This window comes from Choloepus didactylus, chromosome 6, assembly GCF_015220235.1.
Source record: "Choloepus didactylus isolate mChoDid1 chromosome 6, mChoDid1.pri, whole genome shotgun sequence".
NCBI lineage: Eukaryota > Metazoa > Chordata > Mammalia > Pilosa > Megalonychidae > Choloepus > Choloepus didactylus.
Window position 1 is genome coordinate 109,467,643 of NC_051312.1, and position 19,643 is coordinate 109,487,285.

At 36.4% G+C, this 19,643-nt stretch overlaps 1 protein-coding gene across 1 annotated transcript in view; it reads left to right on the top strand.

The window, feature by feature from the left end:
• The window catches only part of MED17 (mediator complex subunit 17), a 33,825-nt gene that overhangs the window by 8,522 nt on the left and 5,660 nt on the right, over window positions 1-19,643 (top strand). The window contains exons 3-11 of the mRNA XM_037841132.1: window positions 2,098-2,317; window positions 4,225-4,361; window positions 4,457-4,541; window positions 4,911-5,063; window positions 5,870-6,000; window positions 6,859-7,043; window positions 9,756-9,893; window positions 14,130-14,247; window positions 18,934-19,093. Of these exons, the coding sequence (XP_037697060.1) occupies window positions 2,098-2,317; window positions 4,225-4,361; window positions 4,457-4,541; window positions 4,911-5,063; window positions 5,870-6,000; window positions 6,859-7,043; window positions 9,756-9,893; window positions 14,130-14,247; window positions 18,934-19,093 (1,327 nt within the window). The remainder of the gene's footprint in view (window positions 1-2,097; window positions 2,318-4,224; window positions 4,362-4,456; window positions 4,542-4,910; window positions 5,064-5,869; window positions 6,001-6,858; window positions 7,044-9,755; window positions 9,894-14,129; window positions 14,248-18,933; window positions 19,094-19,643) is intronic.

Below are 19,643 nucleotides of genomic sequence, written 5' to 3' on the forward strand. Positions count from 1 at the left end.
GGGCCGCTGGGCCATGCAGGGGCATTCCCAGCCTGCTGTAAAGATGGCTGAATGGGGCATGTTAATTTTCCCCTTTTCGCACAGCTCTGCCTTCCCAGCTCTGGGACAGTTAGCTGTGGGTGTGTGAAAGGCTATCATCCACGCCTGATACTATGACGTGTGCGCGTGTTGTTGGAAACACTTCTCATCACACTGGGTTTTTTGGCGCAGCCCTGGGCTGTGGCTCTGGCACTGAGCAGGAGCGTTCTCAGCCTGCCGGGAAGATGGCTGCAAAGGGCATGGTTTTTTTTTCCCTTTTGGCTAACCTCTGCCTGCCTTGCTCCGAGACAATTCGCAGCGGGTACGCGAAAGGCTATCTTCCACGCCAGATATTGAGGCGTTCGCACAGCCCTTTCCTGCTGCACTTCACTGTGTGGTTCTCGCTGCCGTATCTGCAGCCACTTTTGGGTTTTTTAAAAAAAGAACTAGTCCACCTCCAAACGCCAACCCTTAGTTTCCCCACACTGCAGCATGGCTGCCAGACGTTCAGCAGACTCACTCACTCGATTCAGAATGCAGCCTCCCGGTTTCACCAAGTGCACAGTCCCTGTGGCTTTAGCACACCTTGTCCACCTGGTGCATTGCTGGAACTGGTGTTCTGGGTCACTTTCTGGCCTCTATCTAGTATTTTTCATGGAGGTGTTTTTTGCCCTGTCTCTCCTAGCTGCCATCTTAGGTTTTCCGGTCCTTTATCTTTTAATTATCAAAGTTCTACCTTAAAATTTTAAAATTTAAAATTTTTTTAAGAACATAGTTAGAAAAGTCAAATTATGGAGGACATTGAAAGATTGTTAGAATTGTTGAAATTTAATGAAGAATGTATTCAATTTTTGAACACTGGAAGATGAAAAGGGTGCAGTAGAAGGATGAATTGGTGAAAGAAGAGTCTGAAATTAAAGAGGCCACTTGGGAGATCCTTAAGGGAAACAGGCATTAGAGCCATGACCAAGTTAGTAGCATGGAGAGTAGGTGATGAATATAAGAAACCCCTTGCAGATAAAATTAACTGAATGTAACGACATGATAATTTCTCATCTCAGAATCTAGAAGTATTGTGCTGACAGACGTAATAGAGATTATTACGTCTGCTTCCTTCATTTACAGAGATAAAACTAAGTTCCAGAAAAATCTGTGATGTGTTCAGGTTGCAGTAAAGCTCTCTAACAAGAGAGCCAAGACTAAAAGAACACTAGCCCCTCACTGATAGTCCATTGCCTTTTTCACCATTTTGTGCTATTTCTCAATGAGGAGTTTCTTGGAACTTCTTAAAATTGGCATCTCAGAAATGATTAGAAGAGCATTATGACATTTTTATGAAACTGATTTTTGTTTCTCACCCAGCCAGAAAAAACTTTTTTTATTAAACACAGCTTTTGGAACTGTGTTCTGGTTAATAAAATAAACAAATTAGTGGTGATTAAGAATATGTATGTATGTATACATAATACATAGATTTTGGGTTCTGATCTGTTTTCAGAAAATTAGCATTCATTGAAGTACATTTAATATTTAATGCTACATGTTTTCAGTCTTGATTCCAAAGGTACTTCAGTAGCATTCAGTAATACAGGATAATAAACTCATTGGAATCATTCATTTAGTCATTGAATCAATTATTAGGTGCCAGGCATTGTTCTAGGGTCTGTGGCTATCATGGTAAAAAGTTTCTGCCATCTTATAGGCTACATTCAAGCAGGGATTATAATGAGTGCCACAAAAGGATACACAGGGGATGGTAGGGGACATGGCAGCACATAAGAGGGCAACCTAACCTAGACTGGGCAGAGTTGGCTGCGGTGGTAGGTAAGTTCTGTTTTCCAATCTATTGTGGTGTTGGCTTTAAGGTAAGTCTTTTTATGAGTTGACCAAAGAAATAGTTCAAGGTTATTATTTTTTTTTAAATATCATATTATGTTATTTATATTTTATCCCCTTCTCTCTGGTTTTCTTTAATTTTTAAATTTTCTTGTGGGTAGGTATTTTATTGTTGAGAAAATGAGTAATTTTAAAGTTATTTTTTAAAAATCTAGAACTACATTTTTGTCTTGTCTTTGATAGAATCCTCAAACATTGCAGCTGATATCTAAAAAGAAGTCACTTGCTGGAGCAGCACAAATCCTATTGAAAGGGGCAGAAAGATTGACTAAATCAGTTACTGAAAACCAAGAAAATAAGCTACAAAGAGACTTCAACTCTGAACTCTTGAGATTAAGGCAACACTGGAAACTTAGAAAAGTTGGAGATAAAATTCTTGGTGATCTGAGCTACAGAAGTGCAGGTATAGATAATGATAAAAAAACAAACAAGACTGTGCGTTTTGTGGGAGTATATACAGGATTGATTGTAATATTTTTCTCCGTTACATGTTAAATTTGGAAATTTTAATTTCTGTATGCATCATCAACCTGAAGGAGCTAAAATCACTGTTTTATAGCCCCAGTAAATACTGTAGATTCAATATGAAAATCTTTCAATTGATTCCATTTGCAACCAATTCAAATTGAAAACCTAAATATACCAAAAGGTACATTTAACAGAAAGTTCAAAGATGAGGTTTATGTGCTAATATATCTGGAATCACAATTGCCATTTTATTCAGAAATATGGAGGTGTAGGACTAGACTCCTCAATCAGAGCCTTATGTAGACTCTTTAAAAATGGTAATAAATAATGAAAGGAAATATTTTTATCCTTCCTTGTTATTTTCTTTTTCCTCCCTTTAGCCTGCTAAACTGTTTTCAGTTCCTGGCTAAAGGAAGAGGGGTGGTGAAAATACCTTGCCTTCCTTCTTATGTTTCACAAAGCTGTAACACTAATTTAAGTAGTATATTTTGTTGAATTATACCAAAGTTTGATGATTCATGTCTTCTAACTGATTTTTTAATTCTTTGTTGTTGAGCTGTATTACCAGGTTGCACAAGATAATGAAGGCAGTGTCCTGTAAGTTGCTGAGTACTACTCAGAGGAGTTGTAAATGAAAAGTTTCTAAGGGTCACAATCAATGAGATAAAAGCTTTGAATGCCAAAGGTTGAGGAAAGAAGCCATGGCTGTGATCATCCAGATAACACTCCAGCTAAAAACTCCGGCTTGAAGTCAGAATACCTGAATTCAAATACCACTTGGTCCCTTTATTTGCTGTGTACTCTTTGCCTTTAGCTTTTGCCTTCTTAATTGTAAAATGAGGTTAACAATACTTCCTGGCAAATAGTAAGGATTAAATAAGATAATGAGTGAGAAAATACTTTGAAATTAATCCTTAGAAGTTGTAATTAAATAAAAAGGAGTCACTTGCTGGAGTAAGCTATCATCATTCTAGAACTAAAGAAAAGTAAATTGGGTTGTGGTTAGGTCAAATATTGGAGAACCTAAGTGCCTCAGCACTGATGTGAAGTGGGGAGTTTTGAATTTTTAGGGTAAAATTCCATTACAAACATGAATTTAAGATGATAAAGCCACTTTTATATTTTAATAGGTGATCTATAGAGACAGTGTTTTCTGGCTCTGGATGTTATAACTTCTTTCCAGCAAATAATTATGTATAAATGCTTTTCCTAAATCTCTGTCCATAGGACAGTCACTCATGATTATAAAAGGATTCAGTTATATTCTGTTTTATAAAATGGCAATTACATTTAATCATCCTCTCACATAATTCAACAGCCCGGAACAATTTACCCAAACTTCAGAACTATAAAAAGTATATCACATAAAAATCTAAGGACTGGTTCAAAATAAAATGTTGTGTGCACTGTCCTTTGGTTTTTCTGTTGCTGAATTCAGAACACTTCAATTGCAGCTTATTACAGAGGCTGAGCTCCAGAGGTAATTCATCTCCAAGATTTAAGTCTCAGAAAGTATCTTCTAGAAGTAGAAGTAGATCCATTTTATCAAAATTCTGGTGGAATAAAACAATTTGGATGGCCTATCAGGTCCCTGTTATGGTCATACCATTAGGCTAAGGAGTGTTAGTTATTTTTTTAGGTAAATAACTCGTTTCCTCTGCTTCTTTTCTTCGTTTTACTTACTACTACTTCCCCCTTTGCTCTAACACACAGACACACGAGTTTTTGGTGGGAACTTAATTTTTGTTCAACAATACATATGTGAAGTGTTATTACATACTTAATGAATGTATGTTAAATTAATGTAACTTTTTTATTTTTCTATTTTTAATACTCCATTAGGATCTCTTTTTCCCCATCATGGAACATTTGAAGTAATAAAGAATACAGATATTGATTTGGATAAGAAGATACCAGAAGATTACTGTCCCCTTGATGTCCAAATTCCTAGTGATTTAGAAGGATCTGCGTATATCAAGGTGTCTGTCAAAGTATTTTCAGTAATTTCTTAATAATAACCCAGTAGCTAATGTGCTAACATATTTTTTTTTTTCATATTTTTATTGTTTTATAGGTGTCAATTCAAAAACAGGCTCCAGACATAGGTGATCTTGGCACAGTTAACCTCTTCAGACGACCTTTGCCTAAGTCCAAACCAGGTCTTCTAACTTCTGGTCTTATTTGAGCTTACATTTGGAAATAGAAGATAAATATATAGATAAGGAAAATAGGTGCTTGGGAGTAAGAACTATTGGAAATGTACTTTTATAGTCTTTTAGAGGAGGGTTGTGAGATTATATGATTTGTTAATTAATGACTAGTGAATAGCTATGCAATTTTTTTCTTTTAACTTATTTTTTGAACTTGTTTACCAGTTTTCTCTGTATAGAAGAATGAGAATTTTACATTTTGGAAAGGATACACTGGAGTTTTCTGAATTTTTGTTGTGTGTATTCAGATCACCATTGAAGCTAGTTAATGCTTATCTGTTTCTTTAATTAACATATGTAAAATTTTCTGTTTTTCAGGTTCCCCACATTGGCAGACGAAATTAGAAGCGGCACAGAATGTTCTCCTGTGTAAAGAAATTTTTGCACAGCTGTCTCGGGAAGCTGTTCAAATTAAATCACAGATCCCTCACATTGTGGTGAAAAACCAGATTATCTCTCAGCCCTTTCCAAGTAAGAGAGGCCGTCTATTTTGAGATTTTTAAACAGGACTATGTGACTTGGGGAACAAGACAGAAGGGGTGTGTTTAAGGGGATAGTATAAGAGCCGTATTTCCTGGATTTTAGAACATTGTATGTTAAAAATTTTCATCAGCATGGCTGCTATTCAACAACAATTGCTTTGAAGTGTGGATGCTAACATCATTTGTGGAAGATTTCTCAGGGTTATTGTCTAATTGAGATAATTAGTAAGAAAATACTTATAATCCTAAATTTGTGGAAATGGGATTTTAATTATTTTATTCAAAGACAGTTGGACTTACCCTCAAGGTCAGTTTGTAATTAGCTGTGGTACTTATTTTTTTAATATAAATTCTAAGAATTCCCTTTTTAGGTCTTGTCAAGAGAATGGGTTTTAGAAGTGAAAACGTCCAGCCTGGCTCTCATTGTAGCAGGAAAGAGTTTTTATCTTCTAGTTAATAAAGCCAGATACCTACCAACTTTGGGTTTTAAAAATAAAATTTTTTTTTTTTTTTCCCTACCGGAGAGAAACGAATTAATATATAGCTTCTCTTCACCTGTCTTTAGCCATAGCTCAAGGGCAACAGCCACATTGTAGGTCAACAGAATTGAATTGTCAAAATACATGGTAGTTTATTATATTCGTGAACAGTCATTTTATTATATAAGTGTTAATCATGATGCCTGATCTTCACGTTCAGAATGTGTCTATTACAGGCTGGGATTATACTTTATGAAGACAGTGCCATTTCATGTTTTAAATTATTTGCTTCTGTTATACCTCTTTTCATAAATAGGCTTGCAGTTATCTATTTCTTTGTGCCATTCCTCAAATGATAAGAAATCCCAAAAGTCTGCTACTGAGAAGCAAAGTCCTGAGGACCATCTTTATGTCCTAGAACATAATTTGCATCTACTGATTAGAGAGGTAATGAAATAATGTTTTTTTTTTACATTGTGGTAAGCATATCCAGGGCAGTGAATATGTACAAACCTCCTTTTTACTGAGCCTTGATTTTTTGCATAGCAATGATATTCACTGACTATCTGTGATTTGAAAGATCCTAGTTATGTGCTGAGGGAATAGAGAAGTATTCAGAATACAGTCCCTCTTCCCAAGCGTACCTTGGAAAATCTACAAAGTAAAAGAAATATATACTAAATGGTATAGAGGAAGAGTGATTCTGATTGGGGGATCAGGGAAAATTTCTTGTCAGAGCCTGTGAGCTAGGTGGTTGAGTTACTTCAGGACATATCTACTTCCACATTCTCCAGAACTGTTTCCAGAGTGCCAGTTGACAGTTTAGGCTAACTTCAAAAGAATCTCTTGAGAAACTTCATAGGAATACATATTCCAGCCTCACTCCCACCCCAACCCCAAATTTTGTTTCATTTGATTGCAGTGATGCCTGAGTATCTGTATTTTTAAAAAGCTTCTCAGGTGGCTCTGATAGGCAGCCAGGTTTGGAAACCTCTAGTCTGGGGTATAGTAGAATAACTACTGATTACGTATGTTCTGTTGGGGGTGTTTTTTGAAGTATATTTTTGTGTTTTAAAACTTTTAAAATAAAAATTATAACTCGAGAGGAACCCTTCTCTGTATAGACTCTCATTATGCATGGCCTAATAGATGTTAGCATTTATCTGTGTGCCAGGATTGCCTTTATTTGTAGTTCAGATACATTGCTTTCATGTTTCCAAAGTGTGTGGGCTGTGCTTAGGTTGAATATTGTATGGTATTTATTTAATGTGTGGTATTGGTCATTTAAAATGGCTGTTGTTACAGTTTCATAAACAGACTTTGAGTTCCGTCATGATGCCTCATCCAGCAAGTGCACCTTTTGGCCACAAGAGAATGAGACTTTCAGGTCCTCAAGCTTTTGATAAAAATGAAATTAATTCATTACAGTCCAGTGAAGGCCTTCTGGAAAAAATAATTAAACAAGCAAAGCATATTTTTCTGAGGAGTAGGTAAGGATGAACAAAGTTACTGCTTTTCTTTGAAATTGAAGTCCTTTTTATTATTTATCTAATGTATTTTTCTTTTTTGGACGCTTTAACCTTTTTTCCCCAGGGAGAGGAAGATGGCTACAGTAGAAGAGTTTATGGTCATAGCCAGGGCCTGTTAAATTTGTGGGAGACTTTGATCCATGGCTGACCTAACTCAATATCTTGTCTCTAGCAATGATACTAACATTTTGAGATGACTGGCCAGGATTGTGCCTTAGGGCATCATAGTTTCTTCAGTAACTCATCCATGAGATACTTATTCCTGAGCTGATTTAAACCCTTTTATTATGGTTATCACATTTTAGGACTTTGGAAGATACTTTGTCATATGTTGACTTATTTAGTCCAGGCTCTTTGAGCTAGGTAGCGTTAGCCTCATTTTTACTGATGAAGAGATTTAAGGTTTAGAGAAGTTATGCAACTTGCTCAAGATTACACAGCTAAAAGGTAGCAAAACCAGAATTTTTGCCAAGGTCAGTGTTCCTCTGAAGCTCATTTTCCTTTTTCCATACACTTTGCTTAAAAAAGAACCTTACCTGTTTGGCCATATATTTATCTTTTTCAAATGTTAAAAGGTGCTCTATTTCATTATTGGAATTTAGTGAATAACTCTGTTTTTACTTGATTCATAATTTTGCCTAGAATTCCTGAAACTCTAGAATTTCAGGCATGGGCACACTATTGTTTTATAGATGATATTTTCATTTTTTTCTTGTTGATGCAATCATGTTTTTATTATCACATTAGCCTGTAGTCTTAGAATGGAAATCTAAGTCCTTCAGCTTTTTGTAAAATGGATTAGGAAGACATTAGAAGAAACAGCATGATGCAATAGAAGGAGTGAGAAATTTAGAGTAAAAGATACGCTTAAGCCAGGGCTCAACTCCATGCTTAGTGTCTTAGGGCAGGTCACTGAATATCTGTGGCCCTCCAGTCATTCTTTTGTCAATTGAGGATATAGGAGCCTGATCAAATTAAAGTATACGAAGTTTTTTGTAAGAATACAGTGTTATATGTAAGTTATTGTTATTTTTCATTTATACATTTCAATTATAAAAGCTGTTATTTTGATTGACCATAAAATTAAATATTCCCTAAAGGGGCAAGGAAATGAGGGGCAAGGAAATAACTACCTATCAGAGCCATTATAAATTTCAAGGTAGTAGTTTGTAAGTGTATAGTTTTGGAAGCAGCAGAACTTGAAAACTCTTCCTTTTTTTCCTCTAGTTATAGAAACAATATTCCAATGTGTAAAAGGTATATTGAAGACAATAAACCCCTTTGGTATACTATCATACACAGCAAGAACTACTATTAACACATTAATGTATTTTGATGTATGTATGTCAGAGTGTGTATTTTTTTTAACAAATCTAGGATCATGCAATTTTATATACTGCCCTCTTCACTTAACATTATATTGTGAATTATTTTCATTTTTCATTAAATGCTTTCTTTAAAAAAATGTTTTAGTAGTTACATTATGTCCCATGTGAATATTCCTTTTTTTTTTTTTTTTTTTGCCAATTTATAATTGCTAGATTTTTTGTCTACAGCTTGTTGATACATGTAATGCTGAGATGAACATTCTCATATACATACCTGTCTGCTATAGGAAATTCAGACAAGTGTCAGGGAAACAAATTGTGGATAGAGAAGAGAAAGTTAAGAAATTGATTGAAAGAAACCAATCCTGGGGCAGAATCAGTATAAAAGAGCAAATCCTAAGCTAGTTTATATAAAACCCCTTGTCCCTAGTGGCTATTCTCATTTCTTTCCCATTTTTCTTTAGTTTTTCTACCCCTTTCCAATGAGGTGCTAGAATCAGATAATTAGCAACTGAAAGCCTCCAATAGTTTGGTTAATTTAGGTGATTAATGATTTGGTTCACAACAGTGGCTCTTAATTAGTTCTGATAAGATAAAAAGGCAAGATTATTGGCTCTGGAGTTAGACTTCCAGTTTTTTATTCCAATTTACAGTATATGACCTTGGGCAAGTTACTTAACATTGCTGAACTTTTTTCTTTTCTGCAAAATGGAAATAATAATAGTACCTACCTCACAGAATTAGTAAGAATAAATTATATAATTCAGGAAAGCACTTATTACAATGTTTGCACATAATGAACACTTGATAAATCTTAATTCTCATTTATATTTATCATATTTGTCTTCTTTGGAGTATAAGGTTTTAAAATTGTGCAAAAGGTCTATCTCACTTCTCTTGGAATATGATTATGATTCCATTACAGTAATGAGTTTCAGGTGTGTTTGTGTCCCAAGTCATTTGTTACCAAGGATCAAGTACTGACATTTATGAATGATTTATATTCTGTACCCTAGAAGTATCATTCTCAATTGTGTTCTGATAAGCTTTCCTGAGTGAGAGATAATGGGTGGAGTTAAAAGGTAATAAACCTACCATGTACTATGATAATCATGAGTATGTGCATGAGAATGTGTTGTAATGTGAAGCTGAGAATCAGTACATCTGAGAAATGGGAAAGAGCTTCTCAGAACTACATCTGACTTTTCTTTAAAATCTTAACTTTTCAAATGATGGTATTTTCTAAAAATAGCCATCTGGTTTTCAAATCTTTATAAAATTGAATAAAAGATTTGTAATTCTAAATGATGACTGAAAAAATTTTTTAAATTCTTTTCTTTAAAAGAACTGCTGCAACCATTGACAGCTTAGCAAGTCGCATAGAGGACCCTCAGATACAGGCTCACTGGTCAAATATTAATGATGTTTATGAATCTAGTGTGAAAGTTTTGATCACATCACAAGGTTATGAACAAATATGCAAGTAAGTATCAAAAATAAAAGGCATTTAAGTTGCTTTTTACATATTGATTATTGCTGACTGATTATATTAAGCTTTTGATTTTTATTTGCTAGGGTGTCATAATATTCCAGTAAATTATATCAATTGTATAATGTTTATAAAAATCAGCATTAAGACTATCTAAAATCATCTGTATTAGGTAAATGTCACTTACTTGAGCTACAGTAAAAATGAACCACAGCATTGAGCAGAAACCTGCCGAATCTTCGTAGTCTCAGGGTGTTCTCAGTTCTTGCCTAAAAGCTGGGACAAGTCTAGGGTATTTGAAATTAGTAGGGACCTGTACCCTACGTGTTGTGCCTAAAACAGGCTAAGGTTTTGTAGCTGTCCTCTGGCCTGGTGTTGATCCTGGGTCTAATGCAGTTTATAATTATGCTTTGAAAACTGGGCTGACACCTGTCTGAAGGGGTGAAATGACTTTTGTCCCCAGCATAAACAGAGTTGCAGTCTACTTGATATGTGTTTATAAATCACAAATTAATATAATTGGCTAGTAGCTATGAAAGAATGCTTTTGGTCTCCATTTGAGCCTCTTTGAAATTTAACACCTGATAGAATGTAACCGAGTCAGTCTAAGAAAGCTACTAACATTTATCAGGGACTATGATACTTCTTTTTCAAGCTTTAGTCGCTTTGTTTCAGACAGACCTAACTAGTCACAGTGGTCTCTACTGAGCAAAACACACCTCAAAACACGAAATTACCACGCTTAAGAATAGACATGTAAAATACATTTTTAATGCTATTTTCTAATGTGAAGGTGTTAATTCACTGTTTTTTAAATGAAAAAGTAGATGAACATGGTAAAAAGGAAATCAAATATAGAAAACTAAAGCGTACATGATGGAAAAAAATAAATCTTTACATTTCCAGGAAAAAAAATAGTGTGGATCATAAAATTTTCTTCCCCTATACCTAAAGAAATGATAAAATAATCAGAGTGAACTGGTGTGGTGATTGGGGAGTGGTGTTGAATATAGATGAAATAAGTTTGACATGGTTTTTAGAGGCTCTTAGGGTCAGGGATTATAGGAATTGTAGGCTTATGTTTAAAATTTTCCATGATAAAAAGTTGAGAGAGTTGCACAAATGAAAAGAAAAAGAAAAAAATTATCAGCATCTAATTGTGTGTTTACATCTCGAAATAAGACCAAACAACTGTGGGATTATAGTTACAGGACCCAGTATAAATGTTATAAACTTCTGTGATGAAAGATTAATGATAACATAGCCTTGACAGAATGAAGAAGAAAGGGGAAGTAATAGAATGCCATTTTCCTCATCTTTCACAGCTTGGGTCAGTTGATCCTATTTAATGTTGAAAGTAATTCTCTTTCTCAGAACCTTCAGAAGCAATCATTTAAAACAGTTTCTTATACACCCTTCTGTGACATTCTATGCAATTATAAGCATGTATCTCCTACCCCCACCGTATCTCTTTTATACACTGTTTTATGTGCTTTTTAAAAAAAAAATTGAGATTCAATTCAAATAACATAAAATTCACCATAAAAGTGTACAATTGAATAGTTTTCAGTATATTTATTATGTTGTGTAACTATTACTGATATCTAATTCCAGAACATTGCCATCATCCCCAAAAGAAATACCACACCTATTGAGCGGTCAGTCCCAATTTGTGTGTATTTTTTATTCAGTATATTACATTGATAAGCATTCCTTATCAGCATATATAAATCTACCTCATTTTTATATAGCATTATAGTGTCCCATTGTAGGAACTATGGCTTTTAATCAGTCTTCTGTTGATGAATATTGAGTTGGTTAACAGTAAAATGATTTTATACATGTGTAAATATCTATAGGTTAAAATCCTGCCAGTGGGATTGCTGGATTATGGGTTAAGGACATTTAAAATGTTGACAGGTATCACCAAATAGCTCTTCAATGCAGTTGCTACAAGTATGCTTCTACCAATAGTGATAAAAATTTCTGTTCCCTCACCCTTATTTTAGAAAAATACTTTAAAAAAATGGCTAGATTTATAAGTCTTTTCCTTTAAGTCTTCTGAGTTTTGTTTTTCTTTGAAAGGAATATGTAAGCTTTAATTCATTAGAATTACAATTCTATGAAGACAGTTACCAAAATGCTTTAATCCCAAATGTTTACTATCAGACAAAGCTAGAAACAAGAGGTATCATCAGATGTCTAAAGACATTATGCTATTCTTTTCTGTCTTTGCTTATATAGATTATTTTATTTGGGGAATTTCAAGTTTCTTGTACATGTCATATGCTAAAAATTAACAAGTGTGGGGATTTGCATGTTATTCTCTAGCTATTTTATGAATTATCCTTTGTTTGACCTAAGTCAAGCTAATAGATTACACATACTCTGATGTGTTTGCTGATTATTTCAGGAAAAGGGTGTAACAAAATCTTTTCTCCTTCTACAAGAAAATTTTACCTTTGTTTAACTCTTTAGCTCTGGTCCTCTGGTATCTGAAAAGGAAAGATGTCACCTACATTACTAGGTAATGATGCTTATGGTAAAAATGATCCTAAATTGGTAAAGTGCATCTGAACTTAGAGGAACTATAAATGCTTCATGGGGACACCTTTGGACTTCCCTGGATGGGGTGACTTTTTTTTTTTTTTTTTTAATTCATTTTTATTGAGATATATTCACATACCATGCAGTCATACAAAACAAAGCGTACATTGAGTTGTTTACAGTACTATTATATAGTTGTGCATTCATCACCAAAATTAAATTTTGACATTTTCATTACCACACACACAAAAATAATAATAAAAATTAAAGTGAAAAAGAACACTGGGTTTTTTGTTTGTTTGTTTGTTTTTGTTTGTTTGTTTTTTCTTTCCCCATTTTTCTACTCACCTGTCCATAAACTGGACAAAGGGGAGTGTGGTCCATATGGCTTTCCCAATCACATTGTCACCCCTCATAAGCTACATTTTTATACAGTCGTCAAGATTCATGGGTTCTGGGTTGTAGTTTGATAGTTTCAGGTATTTACTGCTAGCTATTCCAGTTCATTAGAACTTAAAAAGGGTTGTCTATATTATGCATAAGAGTGCCCACCAGAGTGACCTCTTGGCTCCTTTTGGAATCTCTCTGCCACTGAAGCTTATTTCATTTCCTTTCACATCTCCCTTTTGGTCAAGAAGATGTTCTCCATCTCACGATGCCAGGTCTACATTCCTTCCCGGGAGTCATATTCCACATTGCCAGGGAGATTTACTCCCCTGGGTGTCACATCCCACGTAGGGGAGAGGGCAATGATTTCACCTGCCAAGTTGGCTTAACTAGAGAGAGGGGGCCACATCTGAGCAATAAAGAGGCATTCGGAGGGAGGCTCTTAGTCACAATTATAGGGAGGCCTAGCCTCTCCTTTGCAGCAACAGTCTTGCCAAGGGCAAGTCCCGTGGTAGAGGGCTCAACCTGTCAAACCACCAGTCCCCTATGTCTGTGAGCACGTCAGCAACCTTCTAGATGGGGAAGCCCAACCTGCACTCTCCACCAGTCCCTCAAGGGGGCTCTGCACACTTCCCTCACTGTTCTTTCCCTTTTTTCCAATTCACTCCCCTTTTTTAAAAAATTAACTATATAAAAAAAAATTTTTTTTTAAAAAGATACACAATAAAAAACATTTCAAACAAACCATAACAAGGGAGTAAGAAAAAGACAACTAACCTAAAATAACTACTTTACTTCCAACATGTTCCTACTCTACTGATGTGGTGACTTTTAAAACTGGGCATGTGTCTTGTGTGGACCCTGGAAACCATGCCTGTGGAGTTTTTACAAGAGCTCTTGGCTTCTGTGTGGAATGAGGTTTCTATGTCAGGGCAGGTCCCACACGTGTGCAGTGTGGATCTCATCTTCCAACAAAGGTCTCTTGCTGCAGTGTAGATAGCTGCATATCCTGCTGCAAGGACTGCCATAGAAGAAGAGTATATGATGTTTTCCTGCTGACTAACTGTGGTTTCTGTCCTATATCCTTTGGAGTAGACTGGTGCTCAATGACAGTCATGTTTGAGTCTAATTGTTTAGTTGAACCTAAGAAGTCCCCCAACCCTCTACCATGAGCATTGGAACAGGTTATTAAAACTGTTAATGTTTTCTTTTTCTTTGATGTTAAGATTTAGTGTTTATAGCATTGTATAAGATAATTTTGAAAATTTCTGATTTTTAGTATATGTATCTATAAAGGTCCATTCAGCTGCAATTGAATATTGGAGTTGAACAGATCCGAGTTGTACACAGAGATGGAAGAGTAATTACACTGTCTCATCAGGAGCATGAGCTACAGGATTTTCTTCTGTCTCAGGTAATAGTTGCAGACCCAGCTACAAGTCTTGAGCCCCTTCCTCTCTCTTAACCATCTTATACAATAGTTCTTTGAAGGACAAAGCAGAAGTAGTTAAAATGTAAATATTCTGAACTAAAACTAATTTAAGTGAAGTTAATAAGGGATTTCTATAACTATATTAATGTAAGGAAAAGTACATTTTTGTTAGTGACAAAAAAAGTGGGGGAGGGTAACTGGGCACTTAACTGGTAAAATACTGAACACAAGCCAGTTATTTTTTGTTTAGTTCAACTTTCTCCAAAGGTAATTTGATGATTGGCTGCGTTGAAATTAATTCTCATACTTTCAGTGATTTATAACTAAGATTTTTGAGGAACCAAATTTTTTTTTTTGTGAGTGTTGGCCTCCATATTCCTTTGTGAATTTAAAATTAGTTTTCTTCAAATGGTTCTGTGGGTGTCCATCTTCATAATGCCAGCACATTAACTAGTCATCTTCTATTATGCTTTATAGCCCCTACCCTAACATACACAGAAAAGGCAAAAGAGCAGGAGAGTGAGCATTGGCATACCCCTCACCTATGTCCACCAGTCATTGATATTTTCACATTTGGGTTTGTCTTCCCTTGCTTCCTCTCACTCTATATATATGCATACACATATATGTGCATGTGTGTATTATACCTATTTTTGCAATGTAGCACTTCACAAAATAGAGTATTTCCTCCCTAAATACTTCAGCATGCATCTTCTAATAGTAAAGATGTTCATTCTCCCATGAATCTTTTTTTTTAATTAAATTCAGTTTTATTGAAATATATTTACATACCATACAGTCATCCTTGGTGTACAATCAGTTGTTCACAGTACCATCATATAGTTAGGCATTCATCGCCCCAATCTATTTTTGAACATTTTCCTTATACCAGAAAGAATAAGAATAGTAAAAGTAAAAAAGAACACCCAAATCATCCCCTCTCTCCCACCCTATTTTTCATTTAGTTTTTTGTCCCCATTTTTCTACTCATCCGTCCATACATTGGATAAAGGGAGTGTGATCCACAAGGTTTTCACAACCACACTGTCACCCCTTAAGCTACATTGTTATACAATCACCTTCAAGAGTCCAGGCTACTGGGTTGGAGTTTGATAGTTTCAGGTATTTACTTCTGGCTATTCCAATACATTAAAATCTAAAAAGTGTTATCTATATAGTTCGTAAGAATGTCCACCAGAGTGATCTCTTGACTCCATTTGAAATCTCTCAGCCACTGAAACTTTGTTTTCTTTCATTTGCATCCCCCTTTTTGGTCAACAAGATGTTCTCAATCCCATGATGCCGGGGCCAGATTCATCCTTAGGAGTCATATCCTGCGTTGCCTGGGAGGTTTACATCCCTGGGAGTCAGGTCACACATAGGGGGGACCTGCCGAGGTGTCTTAGCTAGAGAGATATCTCCCATGAATCTTAATACCATTATCACATCAAAGAAAATTAACAATAATTCCTTTTGTGGAAGCCTTTAACTTCAGTTCTTACAGTATTAGATTGTATATAAGAAGAAAACTTTTTTTCTGACATTTTACTTTACTTTCTAGTGCACGTTTTGTAACCTGTTGGTTAATTGAAGTTGTTGATAAACTGTCCTACATTTATTTCCACTTTCCAGTATTTAAGATGAAGGACCAGTACTGATACTAGCAAATTTTTTTGTTTCTTTCTCATGTTTGCCAAGGTTTACATCCCCCTCCAGAATCACATAGGAATGGAGAAGTATTAACCCAAGGAAACCAGAGAAAGGGGGATCAGATGAAAGATCATAATGACCATTTTCCACAATAGCAAATGGAATATTTTTATCTTAACCCTAAGAAAGAATTCCTTAAATTAAGGGGCAGTGTGGAACGTGCCCTGGACTAGGTGTTAGGAGACATGGGTTCTAGTCCTAGCTCTGCCACAAACTTGCTGTGTGATACTGGGCAAATTTATGGACCTTTCATTCCTCATCTGTAAAATAAGAGCAGTATTTTTCCTACTTTCATGGAGTTGTGATGACCTGGTGAAATACTGAATCATGGGAAAGGGTAGTTTTTTGTTTTTGTTTTTTTTTAAATAATTAAATTTGATTTTATTGAGATATATTCACATACTGTACAGTCATCCATGGTGTACAATCAGCTGTTCATAGTACCATCATATAATTCTGCATTCATCTCCCCAGTCTATTTTTGAACATTTTCCTTACACCAGAAAGAATAAGAATAAAGAAAAAAAGTAAAAAAGAACACCCAAATCATCCCCCCTGTTCCCCCCTATTTTTCATTTAGTTTTTGTCTCCATTTTTCTACTCATCCATCCATCCACTGGATAAAGGGAGAGAAATCCATAAGGTTTTCACAATCACACTGTCACTCCTTGGAAGCTACATTGTTATGCAATCGTCTTCAAGAGTCAGGGCTACTGGGTTGGATTTTGATAGTTTCAGGTATTTACTTCTAACTATTCCAATACATTAAAACCTAAAAAGGGTTATCTATATAGTATGTAAGAATGTCCACCAGAATAACCTCTCGACCCCATTTGAATCTCTCATTTCATTTTGCATCCCCCTTTTGGTCAAGAAGATGGTCTCAGTCCCATGATGCCGGGTCCAGATTCATCGCCGGGAGTCATATCCTGCATTGTCTGGGAGGTTTACACCCTTGGGAGTCAGGTCCCACGTAGGGGGGGAGGGCAGTGAGTTCACCTGCTGAGTTGGCTAAGCTAGAGAGAGTGGAGGCAACATCTGAGCAACAAAGAGGTACTCGGGGAGACTTGTAGGCACAATTATAAGCAGGGGTAGGTTTTTGCATTGCTAATATAATATTTTTAATTAAAAAATAATAATAAAATTACTGGCACTCTCTGTCCCAAAAGCAATAATATTTTATACTGATTTGCTTTTTTGATGCGAAGCAAATAAAATGAATTTGTGAGGTGTGGCAGTCCAGGCTTTTGGTTGATTACATCTGAAATGGCTTTGGCCAACTTAAGCATGTACAAAAAAGTATGAGAAAGATAGTGGGTAGCTTCCAGAGTCAATGGGAGGTCTAGAGAGTAATCCTTGGGAAATGGATTAGGACCTGTTATAGTTTGCTAATGCTGCTGGAATGCAAAACACCAGAAATGGATTGGCTTTTATGAAAGAGGGTTTATTTGGTTTCACAGTTACAGTCTTAAGGCCATAAAGTGTCCAAGGTAACACATCAGCAATCAGGTACCTTAACTGGAGGATGGCCAGTGGTGTCTGGAAAACCTCTGTTAGCTGGGAGGACAAGTGGCTGGTGTCTGCTCCAGAGTTCTGGTTTCAAAATGCCTTTCTCCCAGGATGTTCCTCTCTAGGCTTCAGCTTCTCTCCAGAATGTCAGTCTCAGTTGCTCTTGGGGTGTCTGTCCTCTCTTAGCTTTTCCGGAGCATAAGTCTGCTTTCAAAGGCCGTCTCCGAAATGTCTCTGTAAACCACAGTACCTCTCTCTCAGCTCCTGTGCATTCTTCAAAGTGTCCCTCTTGGCTATAGCAAGCTTGCTTCTTCTGTCTGAGCTTATATAGTGCTCTAGTAAACTAATCGAGGCCCACGCTGAATGGGCAGGGCCACACCTCCATGGAAACTATCCAGTCAGAGTTATCACCTACAGTTGGGTGGGTCACGTCTCCATGGAAAGACTCAAAGAATTACAATCTAATCAACACTAATAAGTCTGCCCACACAAGATTGCATCAAAGATAATGGCGTTTTGGTGGACATAATACATACAAACTGGCACAGGACCAAAGGAAGCTAGATTGTAGGAACCACAGCCAGAGGAATGTCACTCTTGCCAGCCTTCCCCGCTGCAGAATGCATTCTAAATTGCCCCTGAGTAGCAGTCAGGATCTTCCCAAGAAACAGCTGGCACACTCAACAAGGCTAATTCCAGAAGTGTCTATTTAGTAAGGATCTATTGACAGAGGTGTGTGTGTGTAGTAGAACCATAGGGATAGTATGCTAAACCTCATGCTAGTAGCTAGCACCTTGGGTACTCAGTAGTGGTCAGTCCTGGGCAAAGGTGGGACAAGTTTCAGGAAATCTGAAGAGCAGAGTCATGTAGAACAGGCTGCCTTGAGAAGGCCAGTGGCCTTTTGTCTGGAGGTTTAAACAGCTGAGAAAACCTCACAGGGAGGGAAGCTGGGGAAACCTGGCCTTACTCTCTTCCTTGTAGTCCTGCCACACCTTCCATTACCTGAACCCAATCTGAAGCTAGAGGGTAAAGAAGTCTGTTAATGAAACCATACAGGTCACCTCCCAGGGCAGAGAGTAGGATGGAGAGTCAATTTGGAGGAGCAAAAGGAAGATGTTCAGCTTACCTTGATACTTAAATCTTGTTCCAGATTCCGTGATACAGGTGGGATTCTCCAGTTGGCCAAGTTTAGGTCGTGTGCCTGTGTTTAAGCTGACAGTGGGCAGGGAAAGTGAGTATCTGGCTATTTTAGCTTTTCTGCTTCTGCAGTGGGAGGTGGGTCCTCCCTCTCCCCCCACCGATAGTCACACCAAGGAGGGTTCTCAAACAAGCTAGAGCCCCCGTGCTAGGGGGGAAAATGCCAATCAAAGTTTACTTTACATACACGATGACAAGTCATTGTAAAATAAGTCTGTGGAGTGTCAATCAAGTTTCATTTTTCATTCACAGATGTCACAGCATCAGGTGCATGCAGTTCAGCAGCTGGCTAAGGTTATGGGATGGCAAGTACTAAGCTTTAGTAATCATGTGGGACTTGGTCCTGTAGAGAGCATTGGCAATGCCTCCGCCATAACAGTGGCCTCTCCAAGTGGTGACTACGCCATTTCAGGTACTGTTTGCTGCTTTGAATGAGAAGAGACCAGTGGGAGTCTGTATAGTTACATATAGTTAAGGTTCATTTACTTCCGCAGTGAGTTATTGTAGTATTTATGCTGAGCATTTATCTAATCATAGCTATTATTCAGAGCTAGAGATTATTACTTCTCTTTCGTGTAGTTATAAAAAATGTTCCACTTGACAACATATTTTCTTAGGAGATAGTCTGTAAGCTGCCATCAGTATTGTTACTCCTGCAGTTCCAAATCCTTTATTGATTAAAGATAATTAACTTTAAAAATGTATTGCTGCAAATATGGAAAGAATATTTGATCCTGAAGTTGCTAAAGAGATGGAACAGTGAAGAAAGGTATTTTATTAAGCACTACTATGAGTCATACATTTTAATAGGCTTTTGCCTCATATATTGTCTAGTTTAAACTTAAATTTGGAGTGCTTATAATTTTAATGCGATATTCTTTTCTAAATAATTGAAACATATTGAAAGAGCAGATAGTTAGGAATTTTTCCCCACAGGATCACAGCTTGTGAATCTGCAGGGT